The sequence below is a fragment of the Lepidothrix coronata genome, unplaced genomic scaffold (genome assembly GCF_001604755.1).
Source record: "Lepidothrix coronata isolate B3197 unplaced genomic scaffold, Lepidothrix_coronata-1.0 Scaffold46, whole genome shotgun sequence".
In the NCBI taxonomy this organism is placed as follows: Eukaryota; Metazoa; Chordata; class Aves; order Passeriformes; family Pipridae; genus Lepidothrix; species Lepidothrix coronata.
This window is the reverse complement of record NW_016690226.1, coordinates 5,171,046-5,185,745: the sequence shown is the minus strand read 5'-3', so window position 1 is coordinate 5,185,745 and position 14,700 is coordinate 5,171,046. Positions and strand designations below refer to the sequence as shown.

Here is a 14,700-nt window from a genome sequence, read left to right as displayed (position 1 = left end):
GGAATTCTTAAGAGGTGGAAGAGGAAATTGTAAACCCCAGCTCCAGCTTCCAACACTGGGGTAGGTAAAAGATTCTCCAATAAAATGACTGTCCGCTTGCTCACAAGGGTTAACTCCCAAGAGAGCTTCCTAAGGACTGTGCAGGGGTGTTGGCAGAGGGGGGGAAGAAACTTTCTGAGTTTGTGTTTAAACTTGTTATATGCAAGGCCCGTGTTTTAGGGAAACGGGCAGAATCCTCTTGGATCACTGAATATGCCGAGGCATTTGTTCTTCAACTAGGAGGAGGTGGAGAAGGACGGGGAGAACATACCTGGGCTCGTTCACTGAGCCACCGAGATTTGGTTGGGGTTTGCTCCAGGCCTTGGTCTCCCACCCACCAACCTGCCCTTCCCTGATACCCCAGTCCCTCTGTGGTGTCCCTGGAGCCCCAGGCGCTTGGGCCAGGTCCCATTCCCTACCCTTCAGCGAGGTCCCTCTCCGCCTGCCCGCCCCAGCCCAGCCCTCCAGGCAGAGGGACCGGCGGCGGGTCCCACGCTTACCTTCTTTCCCAGGCACCTCGGGAGGAAGGAGAGCCCAGAAGAGAAGGAGCCAGAGGTAGAGCTCCATCCCGGCGCTCCAGGCGCTCAGCTCCACGCTGGCCGGAGAGGGGGCCCGGCTCGCAGCCCCCGCCGGCTCAGGCCTCCGCGCCCGGGCTGCTGCGGGCAGCGCATGGGCCTCTCCCGCAGCCTCCCGAGCGCAGCGCGCACGTTGCACAACCGCCCGCCTGGCCCACGGTGGTGATGAAAGATCAAGGCGAGTGGGTGGAGAAGCCTTACTGCCTTTACCTGTTCTAAAGGGGCTGGTCACAGACTTCCCATCTGGCAGGCAAATAAACCCACCTTAAAGGCAGCCACCTCTTTTCCTGGGAGCCTCCCTCCACCTTTGCTCCACTCCCGTAAGAGGCTCCCGATTGCCACCTCCTGGGCAGCCCTCGCCATCCTTCCCGCTCCAGCCGGCCCCGGCAGTGGCTTTGAGCTGAAATTTTAGGAAGAAATTCTTTACTATGAGGGCGATGGGGGTTGTCCAGAGAGGCTGTGACTACCCCACCTCTGGAAGTGTTCAAGGCCAGGTTGGATGGGGCCCTGAGCAGCCTGGTCTAGTGGAAGCTCTAGTTCCAACCCTCACAGCAGGGGAGCTGGAAAGAGGTGGTCTTTAAGGTCCCTTCCAATCCAAACCATTCTGTGATTCTATGATCTATGATAATGGGACTAAAACCACTGAGCCATCTTCACTGAATAGGTTCAGGAAATCCATCTGTACACCAGGGCAACAGCCCATTTCATTCCCCAAGCATGTCACAGAGAGACAATCATACTACTTCGGCAGAATTACTGTTTTTCTTTTACTAAGCTTCTCAGCACTGACAGAAGGTGCCTGCTTTTCAGTAAAAAAAAAAAAAATCATGGGAGAGGAATCAAGCTAGAAGGATTCTCTCTCTCTCTCTCTATAGGAAGACTTCATGGGACTTTAAGTTTTCTTCCTGAGGGACATAAATATGAAACTTGCCTTTGTTCTGTCTCTTCTGCCATTCATCAAGGATGTTATTCCCACCCATGCACAGCTATTACACCCCTCCCCGTAAGATACAGATGGTATTATTACACTTACGCTTGCTGTAAGACTGCATTCCTCCTGCTCTTTTCCTCCTCCTCCTCAAGGAAGGCTAAAGAAAGGACCTTGTCAGGTTGCTTAGAGAAACTGGGGGTTCTCCACCCTTGGAGATGTTCCATGTTCACCAGGACACAGCCATGAGTAACATATCCACCTCTGGAGTCAGCCCTGCTGTGAGCAGAGTTTGGGACTATGGACTTCCTGAGGTCCCTTGCATCTAAATCTTTCAGCGAGTTCTGTGATTCTCTAACCATACATCTCGGGAAACCAGAGTCTGTCCCAAGAAGTTTGAACACAGGCAAGAGAAATTTGAGAACAAATGATTAAGATGCTAACCTTTAAATTTTATGTAGCACATGAAGTAAAAGATCCGTGCAAATAATCTAAATGTTAATGACATTCAGAGTAGTTATATCTTAAATTTGTTACAGTTTAATCCTGTCTAAAGTACTCTTTATCAGTCTGCAGTGCTAAGTCTCAAATTTTTATGCCCATGTTTCCCCCGCATCTGAATTACTCCCGTTGCAGCACCAATATAAGGTTTTCTTGCCTACAACCCATACTTTGAGTTTGCACTAGTGAAATGTATCCATTTCGATCTTCATTTGTACAGTACTGTGCCTTCTTCAGTCTATGATGTATCATTGGGGCAGACAGACCCACGGCTAACTTCTCTGTGATGGGACAACGTAGGTGTGGCCTGCATAGACATGAGATGGGAAAGAGCCGTTTGCACTCTGGAGGGTAAGGCTCTAGGGCAGATCAGGACCTCATTTCCTTCCTCAGGAAAAAAATTAAAGAAATCAGTATTGATATTTGATTCCTCAATGCTATCAGAGTTTGTATCTGTAGAATCTCAGAAGTGCCAAGCTCTGAACTGAAGAACCTGGGGATATTCTATCTCGTTTCATTGGTGTGCAGATACTCAGGATATTTGATCTAAGGAATAGGCAGGAACTAGGGCTTGTTAGAGCAGATGTCATAAAAAAAAGATTTATTTTCTTTTTCCCCCCCTTGACAATGTTGGCTGATGGGGGTCAGAAATTGGACTATTCCAGATAACAGTGATCAGAAATCGTATGTACCACTTTGTGCTTTTGTGGATTGGAGATCACCCAGTGTAGCTAACAGTCAGAATGTGTACAAGGGTAGTGAGACAAAATATAATCTAATGTTTCAATAGGATCAAGATCTGAAGAAAATCTATAAAAAAGTGGGAGCATAAAAAAGTAGAAACACCAAAGGCCTAGAACTTTGCTGATATCTGTAAAAGCTCCGCTAGATTGCTTTGCCATGTGTCCTCTGCACCAAAATGCAGATCCAAAGGGTAAAAGAGGGAATATACACAGAGGCTGTACTCACTAAAGTGAAGCACTACGTGTGAATTTTCATACAACTCTGCTGAGTATTTTGTAGAGAGCGTTCTTCTGCTTGTGCCTTACAAGGCTGGATTTTGTCTTTGCAAACTGTTGGACAAAACTAATTCCCTGAGTGTCTAGTGAAAAACACAAACAAACAAAAAACAAAAACCACAAACAAACAAGAACAAACAAAAACCAACCTAACAACAAACAGACAAACAAAACTGAAAGAACTTAATTAAATGTTTACAAGTTCTATTTCATATTCTAGGACTCTATGATTTACATCTCTAGAAACTCTCACTGTCATGGCTTCCCAGTGAGCTTCCTACCTCTGGCATGCCTTTTGGTGGTCAGAAGATAACTACATCTTTTAAACTTACTCTCAGCTTGTCTTTGGATTGAATCTCATCTTGTGTTTCTTGTCCCTCTGAGAATTTCTGAATTGCAGGGCATATTTTTTTTGTTCCATTTCCCAGTATCCTGTTTCGAGTACCACTGAGATTAGGTATCTAGCTGGAAAACATCACTATACAACACACCTGGGCTTTCCTCCTACAGATATGTGGGCTTGTGGTGAGGGAAGTGAGGAGGAAGGCTGTGCACCAGCTCTTGTTTTGATGTACTGTTGGGAAAGTCAAAGAGCACTCCCAAGGCTGAGTTGGGACGTGCTTCTTTTGAACTGCAGTTCAGACAGAACTCTTTCATATGTTTCTTACAAATTGATTACTGTGTTTGCTGCTCCTCACATTTTAGAAAGAGCTATGTGTTTCACCATTGCGCTGTTAAATATCCTTATAGATGATGAGTGAAAGTGAACCTAGGAATCTCTGGAGTTCCTCACTTGATATTACTTTCCAAACTATCAAAGCATCCTTTTGGTACTGATAACTTGAATCTGTGCATCCTGAACTGGCTTTCAGTAAGGGGTCGTAGTAACACAGATGTTAGGGGCCTCAAACACATTTTGCAACAAGCCCCACTTCAGTCTAAAGGAGGAATTTGTTCTGTGGTCTCTGATTCTCTCCTTTTATCCACTATCTCTACAACTCTGAGAAAAATCTATGACAGCTCTGTAGAGCATAAAGTATGCTCTGTTTCAATGTTTTATTCCCTGTAGAGAATTCATGCTTTCTCTCTCTTATTCTCACCTCCATGACCATAGTTTAATATTCTAGTGTTTTCAATTATATCTTGGAAAATTTTCTGGCTCTATTCCACCAGCAATTATCATAGAATATTTCAAACTGACTTCAGACTTTTTCTGCAGAAAATAGACTCCTACCATCTAGTGGTTTAAGCTGTTAAATTGGTTTTGTACATGGACTTTTTCACTCAGAAACTCAGATTTTATTTTAAACAGATATTTTAAACTCCTTTGAAGGAGCACAACTGACTCCTCTTTATCACAAAGCAGCCACCCCTAGCTTAGATGCATGAAGACTTGACTGCACAAGTAGTCAAGCTGGTTATCTTTCTCCCTTGAGAAGAATAACAAGGGAAGAGAATGAATGAAGATGAGAGAGACAAGCCATAGATTTGGGGTTTCATACCCAGAAGAAGCAGGGAACACTCCCTCATTCATCCTCACATGTGCAGAGATAAACACCCTTGGAGATGTACAAGCTTTGCCTGAAAAGCCCTGAGCAACCTGACACAGTTTTGGTGTTAACTCTGCTGTGAGTAGATATTTGGACTAAAGACCTCCAGTTATCCCTTCCCACCTTAATCTTTTTCTGATTCAGTTTATCATTGGTAGATGAGCAATCACATCTTCTTTCAACAGGAATGTAGACAGTTCCTTACTTGGGCTCCAGTCAAAAAACAAGGGCAGCTTCCCATATGTATTCTCCACCTAACAGAGATGTCATACTAGTGCAGGGACCAGAAGTCCAGTTTCCCTGCGTAAAACTCCATTTACTTGTTCATCAGCAACATATTTATATGTGTTTCTCTACCTACTGATGCCCTGGCTGGACACCTAATTAAACAGAGAAGTGTATTTCCACTGCCGACTGAACTGCAGGCTTTGTGGCTTTTGTCTCTGGATAAGCTTATCCTGCACATGGTCTGCCTTGCTCTTATTTGGCTTGCAAAACAGGAATAAATGAAATTATTACACCATCCTGCAAATGAAGGGGAGGAACTTTCTTTTCCGCAGAAATTGCCTGAGATAATTCTCTTGCCTTCATATCCCAGCTCTGCTCCCCCTCGTGGTCCAGTGGCTGTGGAGCCTCAGAAGTCCCAGCTGCCTCCAGGAGAGCGCAGCCCATCTCACCCATCAGGACCACATGAAATTTAAGTATTGTCTGGTGATGGCAGGGATTTTGTTTCTTTGGTCAACAGTAAAGCTGTGAGAGACTGAGAGACCTATTGAAAAGAAAAAAAAAAAAGGCAAAACTGGGCTTTGCTTACATTAAGTGTGACATTTTGGATAGACAAGTGGGAAGCAATGCAAACCCAGTCATAATACAGTCTGATTCATGTTCCCACTCATAAAACTGCCCTAAGTGGCACAAATATGGGTCACAGGAGTTAGTTACTTTCTATTATACTATTAAATACTATTATAACACATTATATACTTATAAACCCAAAAAGTGCAGTTCTACACTTAAAACTCCTCTTCAAGAGCACATTCTTCCTGGGCGCATTTGAAAATATTAATTTATCTTTGTGACATTAAGTTTTCACAAGATGATTCAGTTTCTCCTTGAGCATTACTAACACAACAGTACATATATGATAAACATAAAATTTGACCCAGATAAATTCAATTTCCATTAAAAATGCTCATGACTTCTTTAACTAGGTTGTAGAAAAATAGAATTATAATACTTTTAGTAGCTGAATCATAGCTCAAAATATAGCAATAACAATCTCTTCATGGCAAATACCTCTCTGTAATTTGTAATTTGTTCATATTTTCTAGCTGTTTTTCCCCACTCTTGGATTAATTACGCTAAAGTGTGAAAGTACCTCACCAACTCTGGAAAAAATCATCAGCATTAATAACATGCAGTAAGCAGCCATATCACTAGTCACTTTGATAGTGTGATTTTAAATTTCTTTGTTCTACACTTGCAGCTGTATGTGTGAATTCATCAATCTTTTGTTTTCTGGGTGTTTATAATATATATTTTAAAGCTTTTATGTATGTTTCATGTCTGCAATTATTTTTATGCTCCTCTTCTTGACAAATTACAGTTGCTTCCACAATCTCAACACAATAAACTTGTCTTTATTCCTTGCTGTTGTAGCTTAATCTTGGTGTTGTAGTGTTGCTATGCTGTGCAGAAATTAAATAGTTACCACTGGTTACTGTGTTAGCAACCGGTGTTCTTCCTGAGAGGTTTCAATGTGGGTATCAAGAGAAAACATTTGAAATAGATACTTGTTGCATTGCAAGTGGGAAGAGGGCATTGAACGTGTTAACATCTTCCCGACTCACTGCCAACTCTACTCGCAGTTCAGCCTCCCACTTGATTTTTGAAACCTGAACTCTTAATTAAATCAAAACATGAAAACTAAAGTGAATGCTGAGAGCAACTGTATACCAAAACCACAATGAAACACGACACAGACTTTAGGAGACCTGATTTTCAGCAGTGACTAGGCTAAAGGCCATATGCTGCTGAGCCATCTGGTCTTCCCTCTACTTTACATGCCAATTTGTAGAACCAGACAGTCTTATATCTTTGCATACCAATTTGTAAAACCAGACTGTCTCATATGCTTGCACTTAAGCAGGTGAAGCCAAGGGTACACATTGGGTGGATATCGACCTTCCCATTGTCACTTTTTCCTAAGCTTGCCTGGAAGACAACTGAGCACAGCAGAATTTTTAGAGTCAAGAGCTTTAGGTTAGGGATACAATGCTGGAGTTATTAATAACGCCTTCAGTCAGCTTTTTGATGTGGAGGTGCTTGCAGGGCAAAGTGAAACTGAGTCTGAAACCAACCAGCTGGCATAGAGCTTCACCTCATTCTTCAGCTCCTCTTTGGTCTCCCGATTATTTTTTGTCTTACATTCCTGGTTACTTCCTGAAACAATTCATTAAAGGAAACTTAAGGCCTGTACAACAACCCAGTTGGTAAACAAAAAGCTTGTAAAGTCTAGAAATTTTTTATTCTGGAGAGAAATGGAAGGTGATTTAAGCATATTTCTTTCCCATTAGCCTGTTTATAGGGGTGTGGACTGTATTCTTTTATATCCTATAGGAATCTTTCAGGTTTTATATGCTGGGCACAAAATTTCGTATAATAATACAAAGCAATCTCAGTAAGGACTCATCTCTCTTCTTTTATAAGTCTTCTGTCTATAAATATCTGCAAAAGAAACTCCTATAGCATTCTAGTTTTTATCATAGTAAAGTATGTAAATAGTAAAGCACACTAAATATTGCCATTGCCTTTGGCATGTTCAATGATAAACATGGAAAACAGGAGCCTTTTGTCAATAAAGCAAATCAACATCTGTGACAGCTTTTCACCCTCATGATATTAACATCCGTTTTTCTATGCTTACTGCTATCCCCACATCCATTTCATTTTGCCACTCCACTGTAAACAGTTGTATTAATTTCACCTTGGTGCTTTCCTTGTGCTTCAGATCAAAATACAAAAAAAAAGCTATTTGGGTAAATATAGCATTATCTACAGGTTTTCTAAGCTTTTGAAGAATCCGGAAGAAAGGAGGCTGATGAACTCACTTTCCATGTAAGCGAAAATGGATAGGTTGTTATAACATGACTGTCAAGGGGAGGTGTATACATTGAAACTTCTTCCAAGAGCTTAAAATTGGACTTTTGGCAGTTTTTCAACTTCCCTTACCCATAGTAGAAACAAATTCCTTTTTTCTATTTGGATTCCTAGGAAAATAGGGAAATATTTTTAATGCAAGTGCATTTAATTCTTTTAGGAGATTGATTATTTATAGGAGCATATCTAGGCAGTGTCTTACCTGGATTGCCAGTACAATATGACAAGTGTGAAGAAAAAAACCAAGAATTTTTCACTGGTTTCTCTCTACGCTGAAAGGGAGATTTCACTGGTATCCTACCAGTATCACCGGCAGTACTCAAGATATCCCACCTTGAAGTGTCTCTTTGAATGACAGGTACCCTTCAAGGTGCTGGATCTTAAGCACCCTGAAGTACTACTTGAGTACCCTTTAAATACCCTCAAAGTCTGTGCCATCATCATCCAAACTCTCTTCATTTTTGAGAAAGTGGACAGCACTGATATTATCATAGAGGCCTTACAGGTTGAGCTCTGGTGCTCAACCACTGATAAGATCTGTGTTCTCATACAGTGCTTGCTCAGGGCCACCTTTACAAACTTAATTGCAAGGATGAATGCTCTGTTTTTATGGCTGTGTAAATCACAAAGTGATTCTTAGGGATGTCTTAGTTGGTTTCACTGGAGAACTTCATGATGCCCCTGTTTGCCAGATCTCAGGCCTCTCCAAATTTGGGAATGCAAGCATTCTTCTTCCGAGAAAGGACAAGACCATTTGTGAAATGCAGGTGCCCAGCTGTGCTCATTCTGTGGGGAGTCTTGAGACCCTACACAACCCAAACAATTACAATGCCCATGGAAAGATCTTTGCCATATCCATCTTCAGCTGGAGGTGGAAATGCACTTGTTTAACTCTGTGCTGCCTGACTGGATTCCGCTGTTCCCTGCAAAGTTCTGAAAAGGATTTAGAAATTATATTTTTTTTTTTGTTATTCTGTGCTCAACTCCCTACAACAGGGATATTGCTGTCTTACTTCACTTGAGCATTCCCCAGCTCTCAGCACACAGTGTACTGAGTCAACAGGACTGAAACAACCACTTGGAAATGTGGGTGGGGTGGGGTAGAAAAGGGACCTCAGGCAGCTCCTGTCAATTGAAAGATAACATATTAAAAAGAAAGTGGTTATGACATCTCTTATACATTGCTGCTGCTCTTACCTCATAAGCTACCCCACTTCCCACTCTTATCCCTGAGTCCTCTCTACAGACCTGTACAATGCTGACACAGCTGGCCATAGGGGAGGGGGAAGGGGTGCTGTGAATGGGTGTCGGGATACTGATGAGGATAGTCTTAGACTAATGTGTGTGGGAATACTGTGTGGGGACTAATGTGTGGGGATAGTCTTGGGCTCTGGGATATCTCTTCACTCCATTTATCTGCAAGGACATTGGGTGGAAAGTGTCCAGAAAGCCTCCACTGCTTGTTGTGCTTCCCACATGCATCTCAGAATGAAAGAGCTGTAAGTCTAGCCTGGCTGTTGTTTCAGTCATGTCATCCCTTCCAAAGGCATCATCTGTATCCTTACAGTGAGGAGAGATCTGCTGAGGTGCCCCTGATAAGCAACGGTTCATGAGGAATGTCCCTAGTTCAGGACAGAGCCCTGCTATCTTGCTATCTTCCCACAGCCAGTAGCAGATAACAGTTATCTCTCTGCTATTCCATGCCTACAGCTACCAGGAACACAAGGGCCTCTCCCAAGGTTTTGATCATAGTATTATAAACCTCAGTCTTTCTGTCCTTCAGTTTTATTGCCAGATATTTAAGCATATCAACACCTCCTAGAAGGCAAGTTAGAAACCTCTGCTGTAAAATCCTGCTAATCTCAGGAAGGACCTCTGGAGGTCTCAAATCCAGCTGACTGCTTGCAGCAGGATTAACTTCAAAGCTTGATTTGACTTGACAGGATTTAGAATTGATGCTTCAGATTTGTCCTGCCTTCATTAATAGTTGTTTAATAGTATTTGATTCAAAGTCCTTCTAAAGTACTTCTCCATTAGTAAGTAATGTGCTAGTATTGAGACCCTCACCTTCTCATTCTTGGAAGACCTGACAGGTGATTAAAATGTTCACTATGACTTTGATAATTTTAAATAATGTAGCTAAACATTTGCTTACAGCAGTAATTAGGTGTTCATTGACATGAAAGCCAACATTCTGTGTTAATGTTTTAGGCAGGCTAGGCTGTCAACTTGAAGACAGCTTTTAATGCCAGTTTTAAATTACACATTTCTCTTTTGTCAGATGACTCCAACTTAGCTTCCTTAGTTTACCACCTAAGGAGCCTTTCTGCTGTGCCTTTTGCAATTGGATATGTCTATCTCGTATTGGCCTCATTAGCCACCAGCGTGCTTGTAACAAATGTGGATAGAGCCTTCCTAAATCTTCATTGGTGAAGCCTAGCCATGATGGTGAGCTTCCTTAGTTACAGTGCCAATTTTTTACATTAGTCAAATCCACTTACTGTAATTTTTAACAATTGTAGCCCAGAGAAAGCAAATACCACTTTGCTCTCTCAGTCTGTTGAGGGAGAGAGCTGAGGGCAGCTGGGGTGCTGAAATTCCTTTGGATTAGACAGAAGCAAGCATTTTATTTTTTTCTCAACAATTTGCTATGTAAGAGGTGGGTTCTGAATCACAGAGTCTGTTTGGGCTCTAAAGAGCTATGGAGGAGGGAAATATTAAATAAAATAACGAAGTTGCTTCTTTCCCCTCTGTTCCTGTCCAGAATTCATCTTCCCTAATTTGTCTGAATCATCCTGTTCCTCCTACATGTAGGAAACTCATAAAATAACACTGTTTTGCACCTTTCAGACTCATGCCCACTGCAGTCCAGCATGTGCTGTAGTTCTCACTGGGTTGCTAAAGAAATTACAGTAACTGTAGCAGCAGTATTATTACTCTTACAATGATAGATTTCAACACTCCCCAGGCATCCTTATTTATATGATGCAGTCTTTCCTGATAAAAGTCACATGATAAGACCAATGTCTTAGTTTTTATGTTACCATAGGAACAACCCAAATCTAAAGCATCACCCTGTGAAAGGAAAGCTTACTTCCTGCAAAACGGACATAGGAAGCTCATGCTCTTGTCAAACCGATGGCACTTGAATTTTCTATATCTAGAATAATTCAAGGTTACAGGAGTTTGCACTAACAATCTTTCCATTTATGATGGGATGCCAGAGTGAAACCGTCTGCTAAATTTGGAGAAAACCACAGCTCTTTTCCCCTTCCTTCTAGCCATGGACTTCCTTCTTCTAACCTTCCAATAATTTACCAGTCTAAAATTTTTATTGACTTCCCAGTTTCCACTGTCATCTTGATAGAAAAATAATGAAACCAATATTTTAATATTGGTTTATTTGTTTTAAATATTTTTGTTGATCTTTTGATTGTGCTGTGATGACCATGAATGTATGCCTGAATAGGTATGTGTTTGATCACAGAAGTGAGACCACAAATTGACCAAAGCTCTTCATCCTCACAAGCCATTGAAGCATTTTCCTTTGGATCAAGTGTTATGTTGAAGACCTTTCTTTTTTTTTTTCTTTTAGCAGAGATTTCTTTTTGTTATAAATATAGTGATGCATGTAGAATTCTGCCAGGATATTTGCCATAGTGAAGTGTATGGTGATCTGGTCTTAACATGATTATGGGGCTATTTTCCAATAAGCACTAAAATTTACCACACACACACATCTCGACTCTGATTATATCACAGCTCAGCTGAGCTATTTTCTTCCTTCTCAACATTTTCCTGAGGATCTCTCTGATTTCCTTGTTCCTCAGGCTATAAATGAGGGGATACAGTAGTGGAGTGATGTTGGTGTAGACCAGAGACACCACCTTGTCTCGAGCTGGTGAGTAACTGGACTTAGGACGAATGTAAATGAAAGTGGCAGATCCGTAGTGTAATAACGTGATGGCCAAGTGTGAAACACAGGTAGAAAAGGCCTTGCCCTTTCCCACAGAGGACGGGACATGTAACAAAGCCGCAGCAATGCAGATATACGAGGTCAGGATTAGGAGGAAGGGGAGCAGCAGAAGGAGCACACAGGCAGCCAGCAAGGGCAGCTCAGGGGTGTAGCTCTGTGTACAGGCCAGGTGCAGCACAGCAGGGACATCACAGAAAAAGTGGTTGATGTGACGAGAATGACAGAAAGGTAAGCGGAAAACAGCCACTGTCAACCCCAGGGCAACAGCAAAGGCTCCCAGGCAGCACACCACAGCAAGCCTGAGGCAGAACCCTTCACTCATCACAACCATGTAGTGAAGGGGCTGACAGATGGCAACGTAGCGGTCGTAGGACATGGCTACCAGGAGGAAGCATTCAGCCCCACCGAGTGTGACAAAAAGGTGCATCTGTGCAGCACAGCCTATGAAAGAAATGGTGCTGCCATCCACCACTATCAGGCTGAGGAGTGCCTTAGGGACAATGACTAGGGTATAGCAGAGCTCGATGGCAGAGAGCTGGCAGAGGAAGAAAAGCATGGGGGGACGTGAAGGCTCCATGACCACTGCCATGAAGACCATCATATTCCCTGCCAACGTGACCAAATGAACAATGAGAAAAAAAAGGAAGAGGAGGACCCGCAGACAGAGCAGCTCAGAGAAGCCAAGCAGGAGGAACTCCATGGTTGCACCAGTGCTCATATTGTCCCTCTCCATGCAGCCTTCACATGGCATCTACAGGGAGAGAAGCAAAAGGGAGACAGTTGAATTTGACCTGATTCTTGGCAATCAATTCCATATAAGAAATAGTGTTGCAGTACTGTAGAACCAGTGTAGTAAAGCTGATTGTGTAGGGAGGAAGGTGATTTAATTAAAAAGAAGCAGACTGATTTCACTCAGTCACATTCAGCATGCTCTCGACCCATATTCTCACAACCACCAAGGTTCTTGTGCCTGAATGATCTACCTAGGATTCTTTGCCATAACTTTGATGACAAAGAATTTCAACAGTTCTGTCTTCATGACTTCTTCTGAGTTGTTCTTAGGTTTGTGACCATGTGCAAGTTTTGAACATGCATTAGGTACCCTTTAGGAGGTAACTCTGATTAGTCTCTGTCCTGTCCTTTCTGATCTGAGTGTCCTAAGAAGCTGCAGACAGATGTGTTTGCATCTTGATGACCATCAACAAGTAGGTCTTGGAGACATTCTGCTACTATTTCTTCTGGTACTTCCACTCCCAGGCAGACCCATTTGTTCTCTGTTCACACCACTAATGCAGCCCTCTATATCTGTGCCAGAGATGTACAAGGGCAACTAAACAGTGAGCAGGAGCTTCTGTGCTACTGCTTGACTCCCATTAAGGGGAATTTGAGATGTTTGCTGTCTGGCTTTTCCCTCTGCTACAGTAGATCTGCCATAACGTTCACACAGAAGCAAGGTTTCAGTGATTGGACATGAGGACTGCAAATTAGAGCTGACGTTTTCGCTGCTTACATCTTTATACCTGGCTCCACCCTATGGCATCAGATTTAAAGTAAACAACCAAAGATTTCCATGACAACATACTTTGTAACTGGTTTTTTAAAGAAAATGCAAAGCTAATATTTTGGACTTAGAGAGAATGAGATTCTGATTTTCACAAGAAGAACAGAAATTTCCTAGGAATATGGAGTGATGCAAAGCTATTTAAGTAGAAAAACCTAGGAAATATAAGGATGTAGAGAGCCATATAATAATAAATTACATATACTGGTCACAGTTGAACAGTGTTCACTGCTCATGTGTTCATCATGGAATACAATATTTACTACAAGGAATAATTCCCACTCTTTCTACACTTTGTGTAAAATAAGAATAAAAGCAGTGATTTCTTGAAGATTTCTGCTTATATTAAAAAAACAGCAATATTTTAGTGTGAAAGAAACTGGAAAATTACATCAAATATCATGAAAGACAAATAAAAGGAATGGGAAGTTGATGGGAAAAGTATTAGTCAAGACAGGTGTTTTCCTGGAAAAAGCCATCTCGAAAAAGCTCCAGAAAGAAATAATCAATAAAATTGAGGAGGTGAATATACTAAACCTACAGATCTTTCTTTTATTTTTGCCCTAAGGTTTCCTTGTGATTCAGTATCTCAGCAGGATTCAAAACATCTGGGGACTCAGACGAATAATGAAAACCTCCACAATTATATTACCTCAGGTGCAAAACTAGGAATTAAATTTCTCTGCTTCAGAGCAGAAGTCAGCAAAATTGACAGGTTAGGAAGAAACTACCATAAGCTCCAAGACAAAAAAAATGGACAGTCAGTGAAGACCAAGAAGGAGCTCTTTAGAGAACACAGAGGGAACAGCAATCCTGCAAAAGGAGGTAACTCAACAAAGACCACTGCTAGAAACAGTTCCCAGGGTTATAAAGCCACAACTAACTCCTGCATCTACCTTTTGCTGCTGCAAGACCTCCCCAACAGCTATTCTAAAGTCTGACTATAAAGCTTTCTTGATACTCTATGTAAGTAGTAGGTCTTCACAGAAAACAGGAGTAACAGGTTGATACGTGACTGTGGACTCAGTCACTGAGGACCAGCTTGCTCCAAGTACTGAGACTTTAAGAGGATTCTACTAAGCACAACAAAGCTAAAATGTGGGGAAGAAAGAGGGGGTTCCCTCCCTTTGGTTTGGATCTGATCACTTCAGTGACAACATACCGTCTTCTCTGGGTTAGAAGGTAAGGAAATAAAGTCTTCTTCCCCTTGATGATGTGCGCTGCTCAGTCTGGGCTGAGATTCTGTTTCTTGCCCAGTCTGGGGTCCCTCTGGCTGTGTGTGTCCCTAGGGCCAATGCTTTCTTTCAGCATCTCATATTAATTCTCTCTGCAGGATCCAGCTCCTTATATACCATATGACACAGAAGTCTGTCCTCTTCCCTGATGCCTCTG

The 14,700-nt window shown here is 42.1% G+C and overlaps 2 protein-coding genes across 2 annotated transcripts in view; both read right to left on the bottom strand.

Annotated features, from left to right (window-relative positions):
- The window catches only part of EPHA1 (EPH receptor A1), a 34,200-nt gene extending 33,534 nt beyond the window's left edge, over positions 1-666 (bottom strand). The window contains exon 1 of the mRNA XM_017814687.1: positions 540-666. Coding sequence (XP_017670176.1) covers positions 540-606 — 67 coding nt within the window. The 5' untranslated portion in view covers positions 607-666. The remainder of the gene's footprint in view (positions 1-539) is intronic.
- Positions 667-11,487: 10,821 nt separating this feature from the next.
- Positions 11,488-12,498, bottom strand: LOC108497198 (olfactory receptor 10AC1-like). The gene has a single exon (XM_017814607.1). It carries the CDS (start codon positions 12,496-12,498, stop codon positions 11,488-11,490), a length of 1,011 nt encoding a protein of 336 aa, XP_017670096.1.
- Positions 12,499-14,700: the final 2,202 nt, after the last annotated feature.

What these genes read in the sequence shown, in the direction of transcription:
- LOC108497198 (XM_017814607.1), bottom strand. Translation starts at nt 12,498, where the DNA reads ATGCCATGTGAAGGCTGCATGGAGAGGGACAATATGAGCACTGGTGCA.